Below are 19,156 nucleotides of genomic sequence, written 5' to 3'. Positions count from 1 at the left end.
TTTTTTTTTTTAACTATTAATTTATTTTTTCGATAAATGATTATTATCTTGGCCGCGGCGCCTGTTATTAAACAAACAGAATACTCACTACTTTCGAATGTACTTGCATGCATCCGGAAGATCAGACGGAGCGGGCAAATGAACGGGCTGGATTGATGCCAACATGCCGCCCAAATAGAACGCAGAAGTGAAAAGTGAAACGGGACTTTCGCTGGTACGGCCGCGTTCACAAACATCTTTACAAGCCAACATTCCAAAAATATGTTAACACGAGCACGATTTTATTGTCAGCGCCTTAGAGGCGTACGAAATATATTATAAAGTACATAATTATGACGCTACTTTCCCACGCGAATATGAGCACTTTCCGTGTCTATGTTGAAAGTTTAAAGGACCATATGTACCTACTGTAAAACGTTGTACGATACACGTGCGTATTTCCTACTTTCCGCACTTGTATCGTATATACTTCTATTAGTACCACAGGTGCGAACTTTGGAGTTATATTTACGATATAGCCACATTAGTACTCATGAATAAACATGTTAACAATTAATTGTGTCGCTTACCTTCACACACAGATAAATCCATTTCCATAACACTTAGATTTATGTACTCGTATCTGAGTGTGAAGTTAAGCGACTCAATTTAGGTACCTACGCATTTTTATTGTAAATTTTTGAGTGCCATTTATTATTAGTTTTTTTTTTTCGCCCCAGAATCATTAGCTTTAAAGTATACCTACTAGGTAAACTTTATATTGTTTTCGGAGATAAGATGTGATAAGTTTCTAATTATCAGTTAGTTACCTAACTATAAACTCTGAACTTTTCTGTGTAATTAATTAACATTTCATGGCCATCATTTCTGTTATATTAATTTGAAACTTAATTAGCTTTAAATATTTGTACTTTTTTATAGAAAAGTTTTAAAGAACCAAAAGTCAGCAATCACGTAACTTATGTTCAAAATTGTTTAATAACTGGTTATAAGTTCATACAGACAAAGGTACTGATAGATAAATAAATATTATAAGACATTCTTAAACAAATTGCCTAAGCCCCACGGTAAACTCAAGAAGGCTTCTGTTGTGGGTACTGAGACAACAATACATATAATATACAAATAAGTAAATACATAGAAAACACCCATCACACAAATTAATGCCCTTACCGGGATTCGAACCCAGGACCATCGGCTTCATAGGCAGGTTCACTACCCACTAGGCCATACCGGTCGTCTACTAATATTGTTATAGTAATCATGAATCACTTAACTAAATCTACATTCTCTGTATTCTATTTTAATATACTCGAAGATATTAATCCTCTCATCGTATTCTGTGTCATACATGCGAAGATTACTGCTTTCAACTAAGTCGTGCTATCAATAGATGTTCAAACATAAATTGTTTATATATACTGGAGTCCCAACGCCAAGATTTTGATTAAGTCCACTTTCAAGGACTAAAAGTTGTGAGATTACTTTCTTCTCGAAATTCGATTTCACTTGGTTCATTAAACTTTGGTAAATTGCAGATTAAATTGACTGCTACGACGTTATGATTTCGAAGTAAGATACTACAGTTATGAAATTGTTTTTGGGAAATCATAATTATTTTTGTAAAACTGGTGTACCTATTGATTAAAGCACTAAATATATTTTTACGTATATCTTCGAAGGAACGAACATATGACACGCAAGGTGCTGGATATGTTCCCCACACATTTGCGACGAGGAAGACCCCGACTGACATGGCTGGCAACAGTGAAGAGGGATATGGAAGAAGCCCAAATCCCACCTGACATGACCCAGGAACGCGAAGCCTGGCGAAATGTAACTAGGAGAGCCGATCCCAAATAATGGGAAAAGGACAAGGAGAAGAAAGAATATCTTCGAAGGAAATCAAACAATAATTGGAGAATACGAGAAGAAACTGACATTTACATCGGTAGATTTTGTCTGGAGGAAGTCTGGGATAAAGATAGGGCATTAATCCACAACCGCATTCGGCTAACGTGCGAATTATATGTTTCCGTAAGCGAATTATACGAGACTACATCCATACAATACGGACGACACGAATTCTAAATTAAATTACCGACGTGCCACGCGTTGTTCAACAAACCAAGCAGGTAGTAAAGGTATTCCACCTATACAGTATCTACTTAGTAGAGATTAAAAGCGGGATGTCATGTTCCACCCTCGCCTAGTTCAGTTCAAATATACTTTATTCATGTAGGCCTAGCAACAAGCACGTATGAATAGTAAGACAGTGTTACATATTATTATCTTAAGCTAATTATCAGAGCAATTTATGGATTCCACTCAACACACCAATGGTGCCACTCGGACGCTCTAGGACACTAATTCAAACTTATGTGTTGACAGCTAAATCATATCTAAATTATGTCATTTTGTTCTCATTCGTCCGTGCGTCTCGTTCACCCCAATACATGTCCGGACAAGGAAGAGCGATATGCATGTGCAAGTGGTAACTAAATGACATCATTTTGATGTCAAATTATACGCTCTCATTGGCCTCCAGAATTAATTCTATCAAACATTACTCTGTCAAACAGAAATACCGACCAAATTACGTAGGTTGTTTTTGGTATGTTGTCAGGAATGTTAAAACGTGTTTTTAATTTGGCGCACTGCGCATGTTTTGTCCCTTACGGGTGCACGCGTATAGCACAACTAGTTGATCCTAATATCTATAGCTCGTATAGATTAAATGCAGCGAAATATATCACGCGTGTGAGTAAAGCCAAATCAACCGTCTGAAACCGCTCTAATTCAACTGAATGATTTCATTCTGACATCAACATTATACTATTTGAAAGAAGCGCACATTCTAAATTTAAATTACAAATACTAACCTGAGTTCAACAAACCAAGAAGGTAGTAAAGGTATCTAACCTTTCCACTATCTAGTATAAAAACTGCCATGTCATGTCCCACCCTAGCCTAATTCGAGTCAATGGTGCCACTCGGGCTCTGTTCCGTGCTAACGCCCCAAGTGGCGACATCATGCAAGCCACTCGTTAACATTTGAGCACCGTTGTCTGACGAGGGCATGATGTATGCGTTTTTAGACCGTATTACCTTGAGATAAAGTCGTAAAATGAATACGTGACTTGTCAAGCATGCATGTGGATATGTTTACTTTTATGACTTAGCCCTGAGTAATGAAATTGAAAAATGATTGTTTAAATCGTGGAAATATGAGTTAAGGATGACTCACGCTAGAAAGGTCGGATCCGACCCGATCGATCAATATCCGCAATGTATCAAAAATTGTGTGCAATTTGTTCCAAAGCCAGTATAAGCCTTTAGGTTTCGGTAGTATATATAAAGATTATGCAAATTAAGCTTATTTTCTTATTATTTAATGTTTAAAAATGTTTAATCGAACGAGCAAGCAAGTTCTTACATTCAACTTGGAGTAGTAGCACGTCATGGCATTTTGATGTTTTTTAATTGACCTATCAGAGGATACTTTGTTACACAATAACTTGAGTTATTACGTTTTAATTTAAATAAGATTGGGTAAACGTATTGTTGTGGGCATTATATTTTAATAAAATATAATTATGAGTTGACTCAATCAAGGGATTTGGAGCTTCAAGAGCTTAGAAGGCCGAAAAGCTATTAATGAGGGGTCTTGCTATATATTCTGGTAATATTGTTTGCAAGAAAGTATTGAGTTTGGTATCAAATGAAAGCGTATTTTAAAATACTTATAATTAGCAAGATAAAATAAACATAAATATTTCACATTTAACATGAAACATTACAGCTTAAACAGTCTCGTGATGGCTGTTACGTCTGATCCGGCCAGTAAAATTATGAAACACTGGAACTATATTCATTTAGAGTCCAGATGTAATATTTATAATTACATGTCAGTTTAATTTTAATTCACATTTTGTATTGTTACTACTCGTAACATTGTTGTAAGTTCGTGTAATACTAATAAGTCTATGGACAACAAAAGTCTGAAATACGTAAAGAAATTTATTATTATTATTAAACCAAAGTAGCAGTTTATTTTAATCTCTATGGTGACTTAAATATATGAGTTAATGGACCCACAAACCTTACAATAAATCGCACGCGGTTTTCGATCCATTGTTGACTAAGTAAATGCAATAAATTCAATCGCTCTATACCTATATTTTTTCACAACCTGCGAGTTCTCAGTTCGAGGCGAACTACTACTTAGTTATTGATAATCAATATTATCTACATTTTATTTACAATAACAATACAAATAATTGATATATACAGATGTATTACTAGTTCAAATCTAAAATAGGCCCTTGAGGCATTGTACCAAGGATGCCGCCGGCATTTCCTCGTTGTATCGCAATACTGATACGTTGTGCGAGGAACCCGCCAGCTCTTCGGTCACCAGTTGCGTCAACCAGACGCTTATTATTATATATAACATTCTTATTATTATTCTTTTGACATATTACATGTTAAAACAGCAAAAGCGACACTCCTTGACCTCTTGCGTATTGTGAAAGTTCAGTGACCTGATTCAGTACGTCATTTAAAATTAGCAACGTAGACATGACGGGCTTTGTCCTTAATTGTATAGGGAAGGGTGTGTCGTTACGTTATAAATAACTTTTTTAATGAATGCTTCGTCATATTTGTATATTTCAGTAAAAAAGGTCCTTATATTCAATTAAATTTTACAGGGTGATATATCATGATCCAAAATGACAAAATGTGATAAGAATGAATGAATAAAGATTGTTACACAACAATACTTCCATTAATTGTTTTGAATGATTCACGGTTAGTTTCACTAGACTTAAATCGACCGGGATATGGACCGTGATTACCTTTTATATTGTATCCATTGAGCTCCCGATATTTTGACGCAGTTACATGCATCTTGTTCACGGGTAACTGGAGATAGCGGGTGGCTGTCAAAGTTGTGTAGACCGCGCTCGGTCTACCCTCATTCGTCTGCCCAATGTACAAAGAATACATCGCTGCGGTCAAGAACAATGACGTTCGCAAGTCAGCTATTGCTCAGCATCTCCTTGAGTCGGGTACAAATCACGAGTTGCATAGTCCGAAGGTCATTTCGACCGACCGACCGAGCGCGGTCTACACAACTTTGACACCCACCCGCTATCTCCAGTTACCCGTGAACAAGATGCATGTAACTGCGTCGTAATATCGGGAGCTCAATAAAAACAATATAAAAGGTAATCACGGTTTATATCCCGGTCGATTTAAGTGTAGTGAATATTTCCATTGGACCAATATGACACTCGTCTATGTCATGTCCGTATTCATTTCGGCTGCTCTGAGCGCTCAAGCTCTATAAGAAATCGGTATTTTCGCAATTTCGTGGTTGATTTGCTGGGTAAAGTTGTTATAACTGCAGCCCTTATGTCTTTGCAATATAGTTGTCCAATTGTTAGTCAACATGTAGACGATGATTCAGTTTGACCATCTTTATTGATTCTTGTTATTACGAATAATGACGCCGGATCCACCCAGTATTTCCATTATGTAAATGAATTTTTAAACGACCTTATTCTTCATGGGGGTTATTGCTTAAAGCTTGACATTTGCAGGGTTAAATATATATTTTTCTGCCCTCCGGGCGGAAAGCGTCAACTTTGCTCCCGCTGCGCTAAACGAAGTTACCGCTTTCCGCCTCCGTCGAGCAGAAAAATAGTATGCGCACCACGGCCACCACGGGTGGAAACGTAGGACGTAGGACATTCCATCCCGCATGTTTGCCACCCTCGCCTTCGGCTCGGGTAACAATTTTGGACGCGGCACGCAATTTCCTACCTTTCCTCCCTTGGGACACAAATAACTATTAATTCCTACCAAAAGTAGTCGCTAGGTATTCCGGTGCTCACAAACGAACGCCGGATTACAGAGCGGTTGCATTTGCTATGTGGTTTTTTTTTCTGTACAAAGCTTTTACTTCCCATACAAATCCAATGTAGGTACTCGTTTAATCCAGTAGTGCTGAATTATCGGTAAAATGAATACGTGACTCGAATCGATACCGAAGGTTCTTCGTGGTGCTCGGGCACCTACTGTATTTTTTTTTTTATCTATAAAATTATTAAGTGAAGATTAATTTTAGTACTTTGCTACTTTTGTTTCCGTATCTACCCTTCATGTTTGGACAGAATGTAAATATTAACACGAACATATGGCCGTCATAATGTTTCCTATACAATAGTATTTTATGCAACAGTTGTATAAGAAGGGTCAAAAAAGGCGAGTGGCGTGAGTTACAATGTGAGCCGGAGCCGAAGGCGTAGGCGAACATTGTAAAGGAATACGCCACGAGAATTTTTTGACCTACTTATACAACGTTGCATACAATATTTTTCCTACGAGTCAACAAAAATAAATCTTAATTTAGGTAAACAAATTACAGCAAAAGCATATAGCCAAGACGCGCGAGCATACCTTGTTACGCGCCCGGCCCGCCCCGGGCCGCGGCCGGCCGGTCGGCGACACCTCCTCGTAACTCATGAGGCCCTGGTACTTGCTACTTGCTAAATTAAGTTTTTGGACAGTTTTTTCTCAATTTTGGCCACCGTAGCCTACGGAGACTAACAAGCAACGCTAAGCGGTCTTCGTAGTCTATGGGTGTTGCTATATTACGGGTGTCACATGCGTGTTTCTGACTTATGAAGTAATTATTTTTACTATGCAACCAAATGAATATTTAGTTTAAAACTGTATTCGTTTTGGTTTTGTTAGGTTGGTAACCATTAATCGCAGTAACGTTATAGATTATAAAAGCACAAGAGCTTTTATGAGGAATAGACAATATAGACTTTTCTTGAAATCTTTTATGTATGTTCTTATATTCGTGTTAATGAATGCATAAATGACAGATAACAGTAGAGGAGTAGGAAAAGTAATTAATGAAGCCTTTTTTGTGTGTAACCATTAATTATTTTGCAAGACTAGTCGTTAATCATAATATTCATAATGGATTTAAGAAATTATTTTCTAATGATGTCTTCAGTGTTTAGACTGTTTCGAGATTCATTACGGCAGTACTTCAACACTTCTCTGGATTATATTATATAAAATAGGTTCACAATTTGATGAAATTTAACCAAATGGCTCTTGTTAAGAGTCTCCAAAAATTTGTTTGCTATTATTTTACGCTTCTAACTCTAACTTTGATAGAAAATTCACTAACTTATATATCAAATTGTGTAATAAAATGAAGGAGAAAATGGGAACTAGGTAGTTTTATATGGAGAAGCGGTCGACATCTTTCCTCTTATACACTAACGACGACAAACAAAAGACGTATTTGATTTATTTCTGTATAAACGATTATATAATTATACACATATAGAAAAAAAAAAAGGTACGTGTCTCCGGTCATTCATCTTCATTCTAATGTTGTTCAAATATTCACAAAATTCTGTTTTACATTTCCCGTCTAAGTGTAATTAACTTCCCTAATTTACTTATGACTTTATTCTTTCTTAACGTTTCGTTTTTGACATTGACAAAGGTAAGGTAATGAGCTACGTAAATCTAATTATGAACTTTGAAATGTTTCGTACAAAGGAGCTGTGGGTGCCATTATATATTATTTACGCATTATAATATCTATATTACAGTATCCATCTTGGTTGAGTATAACCAAAGATAATTTGAAATAGAGGTGGATTGTCAAAGAAAACTGTAGTCACAGTTAATTGACTGCCATCTTTCGACACATGATTAAAAGTTTTAGAACGCCATTTGACTTTGATCATTATTCTTTTACTGATATGTGGTAAATTTGTTACCACATATCAGTGAAAGAATAACAAATTTCAAAAAATCGCGCCATATGCCCGGTAAGATGACGCCACTTTTTGATACTTGAAGGTGAAGAAAAATATTGCGAGAAAACCAGATTAAGCCCAATGAATGGGGGTATTCCACAAAAAGGTATATATTGTCGAGGACGGACGTGACGCGTATAGCAGATACCTTAATATCCAGCAGAAATCTGTATTACCTACCAGGGATCGGAAACTGGTATTTTTGTATGGGAACGAAAACGATATTTTTTCGTTCTTTGTTAATTATTTCATTTCTAATTGGGCAATCTAATCTAAAAACACATCCTGCATTATAAGTACAAAATAAACCGAAATATATGGGTTATTTCGAAGTTTTTGCAAAAAACCGGTTCCGATCTCTATTACACACGCTTGAATTTATAGCTAAGTTTTTTTTTAAGTTTTTTTTTAATACTACGTCGGTGGCAAACAAGCATACGGCCCGCCCGATGGTAAGCACCATCCGTACCCTATTCCTTCCCCGTAGCCTATGTACGCCTGCAACTCCAGAGGAGTTACATGCGCGTTGCCGACCCTAAACCCCCCTCGTTGGCTCTGGGGGTGTTCAAGTTATTAAATATCGGTTCTTAACTTTATCAATTATCAGACAGAAGTGTTTAAAAATAGCGTCACGTACCCGACACGTTTCTGCAACAAGTACATAGGGTTCTGAAAATTCAAGGGCCGAAGTTTGAAAACGAAACGAAGTTGAGTTTTGTGAAGACAGGCCCGAGAATTTTAAGACCTAATTATGTACCGTGGCACACAATATTTTTTCTATTTTTTAAATAAATATTATTTTTTTATTTTTTTTATAACTATTATAGGACATTATTACACAAATTGACTAAGTCCCACAGTAAGCTCTATAAGGCTTGTGTTGAGGGTACTTAGACAACGATATATATAATATATAAATATTTATAAATACTTAAATACATAGAAAACACCCATGACTCGGGAACAAATATCCATGCTCATCACACTAATAAATGCCCTTACCAAGATTTGAACCCGGGACCATCGGCTTAGTAGGCAGGGTCACTACCCACTAGGCCAAACTGGTCAACAAGTCTATGATAGCAAACACTCAAAATTATAAATAAAATCGAAATAAATAGAAATTGTAGATCTTTGCCTAGAAGTCAGAATTTAAAAAAAAACCCGACAAGTGCGAGTCGGACTCGCCCACCGAGGGTTCCATACTTTTGAGTATTTATTGTTAATAGCGACAACAGAAATACATCATCTGAAAATTTCAACTGTCTATCACGGTTCATGAGATACAGCCTGGTGACAGACAGACGGACAGTGGAGTCTTAGTAATAAGGCCCCGTTTTTACCCTTTGGATCTTCTTCTCTGTCGTTTGCACAACAGTTGTAAAATATTCCTAAGAACATTGCTCTGGTCCTACAGACAGGGGCGCCGTACCCCGCCAGGGCCGTTTTTTATGAAGTTGATTTCGATCTAGCAGTAATTTAATCGACAAATTTAATAAGAGTGCCGGAGTAAGAAAAAGGTGTCTCCTTTCAGTTCAAAGGTCAAAATGTCAGTCGCATTCCAACAAACTAGTGGACGTGATAGTTTTTGGGATTAGGTTGCCAAAAACTGGACGCTAGAAAGATGATAACGACTTATTTGTAGTACATGTTTCCACTCCATAATACCCCATAATTGTATACGAATACGAAGTCACGGACGGTGAAGATATTAACACATTTTTTTCAAATATTATTGAAGATGCTTCATCGAGGCAGGAGTACGTGGTTTGTAATGTTTGGGTCTCCAAGCTGTTATTAAAATTATAAAACGCTTTATCATCAAAATATTCTGCTTTAGCTTTGATGATTTTTTTCAACCTTTGGGCTACCATGTTTATTGTTTATTACCATATGTATTGTGTAGCACATATATGGCTTTCCATCAGGGAAGGGTTCTTAAAAGCCATATTCACTCAGCGTGCGGAAGACAATAGGTCTACCCCTATATCTGTGAATCCCCCCCCCCCCGCCCCCGAAAGCAGCGACAGTGGCCTGGCACTCGTAGCAGCCTCTAGCCTATTTCAATCTTTCCTTAACATGGCATTAAGCATTAAAGACTTCTGTTTTTTTAATGACATTTACTTTTAGCACATGTCATAAACCCACAATCGAATTTAAATACCTTACATTACGTATCAGTTACATAACCTACTTTTAAAACAATGGTACTCACCCAGCGTGCGGAAGACAATAGGTCTACTTCTATACTTGTGGCCTCCCCACAACGCGGCGACAGTGACCTGGTACTGCGTGTCCGCCTCCAGACCGCTCAAGATGACCGCGTCAGAGTTCCCGGCCACCTCCAGAACCACTCTGTAACTAACGTGCAATCAGTCAATTTCGTTGTATTCTATCAGCAAGGTATGGAAGAAGGAAGAGTGAAGAAGAAAACGCGGCATGGACTGAGATTGTCTGATCTGACCGATTCTAATTTAAACCTTAGATGTATAAAGTATACTCATGCACATACCAAAACAACCAAAGTTACATTTGACTTTAAATTAAGAATATATTGTCATCACAAAGTCTTATTTCAAGAAAACCTGATTGGCTTTTCTTGTATACGACCTTGACGATCGTCTTCGTGATTGGCGCGATCTCATGCACGACTTTCACTTCATTTCACATGCACCAATCAGAGTGAGCGATCTTCAAGGTCGAATAAAAAAAAAATCAAAACTGTAACAAGTTGTAAAATCGGAATCGGGCTGTTGAACAATTAGGTAATTGCATTGGACAAAATTCTCTTACTTATCCTCTAGGTTTAATTTGATGTCATTTTTATTGTTTGTTAATGTGACTGTTCATTACATGTTAAGTTATAGCTTATTTATCGCTATTTAGGTCACCTAATCTCTAATTTATTAGTAATCAACAAAAAAAATACATTTCAAAAAACTGATTTTAATTACCAAATTCCTAAACTTACCTTAAGGTAACATTTGGATTGTGATTCAGGTATTGTTCCAGTAAATTTCAAAAATCCTTTTTGATGTTTTTAGCAGCAATGCAGTCTACAGTCGTGTATATAAAGGTGTTTGTTTTATAAAGTACCTATCGTCATCAAACGTCAGGATACTACAGTAGTATGGAAACGGCTGTCTTTTATTTAATAAATTGGTCGCAAATGTGCCGTAATAATATTTCTCAGGAAAGTCAAATAAGAAGAAGAACTTTGCGGATAAATTTGTCCAACGGAATTGACCTAAGTGGTCTTCTAGAACGACCCCAGTGGTAGCCACGGAAGAGAGTAAAAAGGAAGAACAGATACACGTACATTTAAAGCGAAGAAGCAAAGACAAAGCTTAACATCTACTTAAAATACTACAAGTCTTATGTATCATCGGCATTTGTTTTGGAAAGCAACAGCTTCTGTTTAAAATATTTGGTTTATTAAAGATTAATTTTCAAGAGCTATCAGGCCATTGTTAATTAATAATTAGTGAATATTTATTGAAACTTCGGAACAATCGGTGCCAGTTTAAAGGACAAAAAATCAAATTACATTATACGTCATTCGCGTAGACGCAATATTTCACGATGGAATGGGGCAGGTATGACGTCTCCTTGGTTAACAGCGTTAAAAGCATTCGAGAAATCGATAAGGACCAACACTGTTAACAATGAAGAGTCCATACCGAGCCTCACGTCATCAACCACTTTCAGCAAAGCGGTGGAAGTACTATGGCCACAACGAAATCCAGACTGAAAAGAAGAAAGTAATTGATTGGAATAAATGTAAGTGGACAGTTGTTTATGAACAATAGCTCCTAAAATTTTTGAAAGAAAAGGGAGAATAGAAATTTATTTATGTATGTTTATGCATTTATTCATTGACATTCCTGTATTATTATAAAGAGTTTCAATATCATAACTAATATCAAGCCTCTTAAGATAATAAACTTTCGTAATAATAGTACATTACGATACAAGTGCGAAAAATAGGAAATTCGAAACGAGTGGCGATAAATTAAAACACGACCGAAGGGAGTGTTTTAAATCGACACGAGTTGCGAATTACCTATTCGCACATGTATCGTACAACGTTTTACAGTACATATGGCCCTTTAAATGTTCGACACAGTAACATAATATGCTACTTCTCGCACTAGTGCTATAAAGTAGCCCCATATGTACCTACTGTAAACATCATTTTAGTTTTAGTGTCCTGAGTATGCCATTTGACAGATGTCAACGAATGGCTTTAATGTCCGATAGAGTCATCATCTAACGACTTAAATTTGAAGTGCAAGTTACTCCTTGTCTTAGCGAATTCCTCTTCATCTTGAATTACATGTACCATCAGCCAATCAGCCATAAAGGGCATGGCAACTTTATCGTTGAATTCATTCATAATTTCTTCAAGCAATTTCGCAGCTCACTGTACCTACAAATAAAGTACCAAGTCAAACAACTTAACGGTTCTGAACTCAACCAACCCAGTATAAAGAGCCTCAGAAAATGTCTCCTTTCATTTGTTTTCTTTTAACAATTTCCTAACTTCCCACGTGGGTGGTAAGGGCTTAAAATAGTTGCATTTTCCAATTCACTTTCAGCACACTTTAATAAGTCTTGCATTGTGACTGATGAGTATGACGCAGATAGTTTCAAATGACGTATGCGCTAAAATTAAATATAAAGCTTTTAATAAGGTAGTTTAAAATGGAAATAAACCAAGGAACTGTAATTAAAACGTAACTGGTATTTAAAACGTGTTATATTCATAATGTTACTAATTATAGCTACGAGTACTTATATAGATAGATATAATACTCTTTATTGGCACACCTCAGTAAAAAGATACAAGAAAAATAAACAACTGATTAAATGTAGAAGCAGACAACAGGCGGTCTTATCGCTAAAAAGCAATGTTTTCGAGACAACCTTTGGGTAGCGGAAATAGAGAAGTTAATCGAAAAAGTAGGTGTTGCTAAACCGTTATAAACTTATAAAGCCTACATTCACACACACAATTATATTAGCTTATATTTAAAATGCGAGGCTTATATTTAAAATGTTACTAATTATAGCTACGAGTACTATTTATAGCTTTAAGTTTTTCCGATTCAGTAAAAATTGGAACCAAAGGTACAACTTGGAAAGCTTTTATGGATCCTCTTAAAAATCAAAGTCCAATTGGTCATTCTCACATTATATGACTGCGGTCAGACTCAACTCCATTTTTTTTTTGTAAATTTAGTATGGTTTGACGCAGTTTAGACGCAGCGTAGGCACAAATCTGTATAATTACCCAATTAAAGATGGTAAGTTTCACCCTAAAAAAATAATTATTGAAAGAGATCGACAGCTTTTAAAAACGTTATTTAAAGGGAACAAAAATGAACATATCTCTTTAACGACCTTTTACACTGTTTCGACTTTAACAAATACTTCATTCAAAGTCATTGGGTCATTCTCACATTATATGACTGGGGTCAGACTCAACTTCATCAAATTTTTTGTAAATTTAGTATGGTTTGACGCAGTTTAGACGCAGCGCAGGCACAAATCTATATAATTACCCAATTATAGATGGTAAGTTTCACCCTAAAAAATAATTGTTGAAAGGGATCGACCGCTTTTAAAAACGTTATTTAAAGAAAACAAAATTTAACACATTTCTTTAACGACCTTTTTCACTTTTTCGACTTTAACAAATACTTCATTCAAAGTCATTGGGTCATTCTCACATTATATGACTGGGGTCAGACTCAACTACATCAAATTTTTCCTAAATTTAGTATGGTTTGACGAAGTTTAGACGGAGCGCAGGCACAAATCTGTATAATGACCCAATTATAGATGGTAAGTTTCACAAAAAAAATAATTATTGAAAGGGATCGACAGCTTTTAAAAACGTTATTTAAAGAGAACAAAATTGAACACATCTCTTTAACGACCTTTTACACTTTTTCGACTTTAACAAATACTTCATTCAAAGTCATTGGGTCATTCTCACATTATGATGTGACTGGGATCAGACTCAACTTCATCAAGTTTTTCGTAAATTTAGTATGGTTTGACGCAGTTTAGACGCAGCGCAGGCACAAATCTGTATAATGACCCAATTTTAGATAGTAAGTTTCACCTTAAAAAAATAATTATAGAAAGGGATCGACAGCTTTTAAAAAAATTGAACACATTTTATTTAACGACCTTCTTCTCTTTTTCGACTTTAACAAATACTTCATTCAAAGTCTTCAATTAATTTTAACAAACTTATAACTTTTCTGTATTCTTATATTATTTACAGTGAACTAAAATGCACTAAGAAATAGTATATCTATTTTGCTAATGGAGGGTGGGATGGATGTATCCAGTTTCTCCTGCCTACAGCTAAAGGGCATTTGCAGTCAGTTCAAATGGGTTTTTCAGTAAAAGCAAATACGTAATAAGCTTACATTTAGTAAAATAAGCAATATTACTGAATCAAAATATTATAGGACATTATAGGACATCATTACACAAATTGACTAAGTCCCACAGTAAGCTCAATAAGGCTTGTGTTGAGGGTACTTAGACAACGATATATATAATATATAAATATTTATAAATACTTAAATACATAGAAAACACCCATGACTCAGGAACAAATATCCATGCTCATCACACAAATACATGCCCTTACCAGGATTTGAACCCGGGACCATCAGCTTCGTAGGCAGGGTCACTACCCACTAGGCCAAACTGGTCGTCATACGTATCGTACGTACGTACATGAATCAAGTTTCCAATATATTCGTAATTAAGTAACATAATGCGAATCAGCACGTAATGTTTAATTGTTAGTGCTGATCGTGTGGAAAATAAATAAATGAAATGAAATGTATGTTTAAATACGTACTTACTCGTAGTTAACAATTTGTAATTAAAGTTTCATAAACTGTTGTAGCAATTTTGAATTGATGAATGAACTATGTATGTATGTATGTATGTATGTATGTATATACTTTATTGTACATAGAAATAAAAACACGGTTACAGAGTAAATTAAATACAAGAAAGGCGAACTTATCCCTGTATGGGATCTCTTCCAGTTAACCTTTTGGGAAATGAGTAAAACAGAAGTAACGGTGAATGAATGACAAACACGAAGAAAAGTGTACAATCACTGAAATTAATGAAATGCACGCAATTATCAATTCGAACATAATATTACTATAAAGGAAAGAAGAAGAAAAATCAATCTCAGATTCTTGGAAAATATTAATTTTCAACATAATGTTATTATTCATTATTTTAAAATTATGGCTTCAGTCCAGTGGGACTATTTCGCCTGTAGGTATAAAGTATTAGGAGCTGTAAATACAACTAGAATTGTACAGTTAGTACAAGACAGTGTACGGTGATTTTATTAGCTCTTGTAAAGCGATAGCTGGACTTTACAAGTATATATACTAAGATAATAAGGTATCGATATTATACTTAAAATAATACTAATGCGCAAAAAACAAAGGAATTAATCACGAGGCTAACTATCAAGATGGCGCTCGAACCGAAAGTCCGAGCCATCATAATGTTGTTAAATGAAACTACAAACTGGGCGGAAATATTGACTGTCCGATTATTTTTTTTTTGTTCTATCCTTTAAAACAAAGAAATAATTCTGATTTCTCACACTTCATATGTCACATGTATTTAGGATTACAAATTCATCATAATCAAAAACTAAATTCAGTAGAAAAACAAAAGAATCAATCAGTAACTTTCGCTTTTTATATTTGACGCAGGAACAAAGTTTATTTCCGAAACCATCACAATAACCGAGTTTCGAAATAAACATACGACATCAATATAATACCAATTCAATATGAAAAGTTCGTGCATCTCCTTTTCACATGTGTGTGCCCTGCGATCGCACAAAACGGATCCTCAAAAAAATATCTTACTAATGGCTGTGTTCTTTGTAAGGCTGACAACAAAGAAGCTCGGCCTTCCTTACTGTCTGTCATACGAAGCATGCTTCACCACCACCCTCTTGTTTGGATAAGAGAGCTTTCAATCGTTGGTGGCCAACATTCAGCTCAATTTTTGATGTTCGAAGGAACGTTACTCTCCTAGCGTAATTTTTAGGGTTCCGTAGCCAAATGGCAAATAACGAAACCCTTATGGATTCGTCATGTCTGTCTGTCCGTATGTCACAGCCACTTTTTTCCGAAACTATAAGAACTATATTACTGTTGAAACTTGGTAAGTAGATGTATTCTGTGAACCGCATTAAGATTTTCACACAAAAATAGAAAAAAAAACAATAAATTTTGGGGGTTCCCCATACTTAGAACTGAAACTCAAAATATTTTTTTTTTTCATCAAACCCATACATCTATAAATAGGTCTTCAAAAATGATATTGAGGTTTCTAATATCATTTTTTCTAAACTGAGTAGTTAGCGCGAAAGACACTTCCAAAGTGATAGAATGTGTGTGTAACTTCTAAAATGACAGAATGATAAACCTAAAAAAATATATATGATGTACATTACCGTGCAAACTTCCACCGAAAATGGGTTTAAACGAGATCTAGTAAGTAGTTTTTTTTAATACGTCATAAATGGTAGGGATCCCTTCATGGGCGAGTCTGACTCGCACTTGGCCGCTTTTAGTCTTCAAGCCTTCGTACCAGATTTTATTATTGCAGAAGCTTGCAATCACAGGTCTCCAACCAATAAAATTTCGATACAATTCTGGTACTTTATGAGGAATAAAGCGAAAGTTGGGGTGTCGTGCTACAAAGCCGTCGCGATTTCCGCCGGAAGTTATTGGTAAAACCACATCCGGTACCCGCCCCGCTATTTCCGGCCGTTCTTTTTTCCATGGCCTGGGCCTTTTGTCTACAATGATTTATGAATATAAATTTACAAGTCGCTTTCGAAAACGTGTCAAAGTGCGTTACCGTAAAGCACCGTAACCTCGTTTAGTTACAGTTCTTTCATTTTGACATGAATAATTATTTAACCCTTGTTCTTGACAATGTATTTTTTTACACTTTCTTTTTAAGACATTATTTTTACTCTAGGTGCAACTCAGGCTTAACCCTATTTGCCATGAAAAGGATTAAAATTGTTCAGTCGCAATACCATGTGTAGAAGTTCTTTATCTTGAATTTTTCTAAAACTAATCTACACATAAATTGGGACTTGAAAGCTATATGTTACACCGGCTAACAGGTTGAATTGTAACAATAAAATCGATTCTAGGCTACTGATGAAATTTATTATTTTTATTACTTATTGCAAAAAAAATTTCAGTGTGAGGTTATAGTCGTATTACATATTTACAAATATTATTTGAAAATGCACATATCAGTATCCCACTGATCGAAAATAAAACAAATATGAATATCAGCACCGCCTTACTACCGCATATATATAACAAACATATTATTTTTTTAATTGCAAAGAAACAAGATGCGTCATGCAGATTCTGCCAGGAGTCAGAGGAGACTGCAATGCACATTCTCCATTCCTGTGGACCACTTATGCCAAAAAGAAGTACCTTCTTAGAGCGGCATGTATTGCAACCCTATAAGGTACAGAACATAACAGCCGAAAGAATCTGGAACTTCCTGGATTCAATGGCCATTAGTAAAGAACTTTAAAGGGTCGTCACAATAGATCACTGCTTGGTCAACGTGGCATTCAAAGGCCCGCAATATTCTATTAGGGGCCTCTACGTGTTGGATCTATATCCCCACGCAAGCCTATCAAAAGACCGGGATTTATAGGCCCGTGAAATCCAAGGAGATACAATAATAGTACCGGCTGTATAATACTAAAAACTCAACGACAATAAACTATTATTTTCAGAGGTAATACAGCGCGGCGTGGTAATGCAGTCGCTTTTATTTTTACTTAACTTTTATTTAACTTGTTTGTACTTAGTATAAAATTGGACAATAATGTCAAATAATATCATCATAAATTAGGCATAACGTTACGTTACGTTACTAGGAGAGTTTTGAGACGATTTTGTTTATGATATTGGAGGCAACCACTCACAAGGGGAGGCCCTTAAGTAGGCTATCAATAAATAAAGTAGGAGGCAAACCAGCAGATCAATCGCCTGATAATGAGCGATTACCATCGTCCATGGACACCCGTTACACCAAAAGAGTTGTTACACCTGTCATAAAACAAACCTTTGTACCCAGGTGCTCTGTGTTTTATTGTAAATCATGATTCTATTTCACCCGCCGCAAAAGTTTTTATGTTTGCAGTTTCTTTTCCGAAATTATGCTAAACGAGTTCTTCGTTCAATTAATCACAGTATTTAAGATTATTCTAGAACCCTGGACGTTAATATGATTTCGCTTACAACTTATTTGTTTTGCAGCTAAAAGACCCACTAGTTAAACTATAAACCAGTATTAAAAGTGGCATTTCGGTGACTCCGTGAAAAGGTAGCCCAAAAGGCCTACAAAATATATAGTCTCCTCATCGATTTCGATGACGGCGACCTCAGCAATTACGGATCACGCCTATTATGGGCCCTAATGTGGCTGGCTTATGGCTGTGGTTATAGCTTTTTGCTTCCACAAAGGTTACTTGCTCTTGCTCTGTACAAAACTTTGTTCGTGGAGCACTCATGGAATCACTTCGATGTTGTAAACTGGTTACAGGCATGTTTCTTGCAGATACCGTTTAGGTTTGTCGTAGAAAAGTAACATTTGGAACCATTCTAGCAACTAAGATATACACTAATACTCCTTATTGCACATCTCACACAGTATAATTATTATGTACATGCTACATGTACAGAAACAAACAAAAACAATTGGGTCTACCCAATGTCTACATTGGGTATATACTTGAGTATAATATACTTGGGTATATAGACGACCGGTTTGGCCTAGTGGGTCTCTGCAAGCAAGCTGATGGTCCCGGGTTCAAATCCTGGTAAGGGCATTTATTCGTGTGATGAGCATGGATATTTGTTCCTGAGTCATGGGTGTTTTCTATGTATTTAAGTATTTATAAATATTTATATATTATATATATCGTTGTCTAAGTACCCTCAACACAAGCCTTATTCAGCTTACTGTGGGACTTAGTCAATTTGTGTAATAATGTCCTATAATATTTATTATTATTTATTTATTTATACTACTAGGTAAATAGAACTGAGATAGATTTTAAGTCAAAAATGCTTATTTATTGAATGAGCAAGCGCGAAACGTGCGCGAAACGGTTCTATTGCAGCTTGAGAAAAATACAATCGTACATCTGGCTAGCTTTTTCTCTACAAGACACATTTTTCAAC

The 19,156-nt window shown here is 35.9% G+C and overlaps 1 protein-coding gene across 2 annotated transcripts in view; it reads right to left on the bottom strand.

Moving 5' to 3' along the window:
* Nucleotides 1-19,156, bottom strand: part of LOC133523998 (fibronectin type III domain-containing protein 5) — a 240,989-nt gene that overhangs the window by 83,604 nt on the left and 138,229 nt on the right. The window contains exon 4 of one of the 2 annotated variants that reach the window (XM_061859757.1): nt 10,072-10,211. In XM_061859757.1, the coding sequence (XP_061715741.1) occupies nt 10,072-10,211 (140 nt within the window). Of the gene's footprint in view, nt 1-10,071; nt 10,218-19,156 lie in introns of both variants that reach the window. The other variant, XM_061859756.1, reaches the window with a different exon arrangement.

This window comes from Cydia pomonella, chromosome 13, assembly GCF_033807575.1.
Source record: "Cydia pomonella isolate Wapato2018A chromosome 13, ilCydPomo1, whole genome shotgun sequence".
NCBI classification, from domain to species: Eukaryota; Metazoa; Arthropoda; class Insecta; order Lepidoptera; family Tortricidae; genus Cydia; species Cydia pomonella.
Note: the sequence above shows the minus strand (reverse complement) of the source record. Positions and strands in the feature narration are given on the sequence as shown.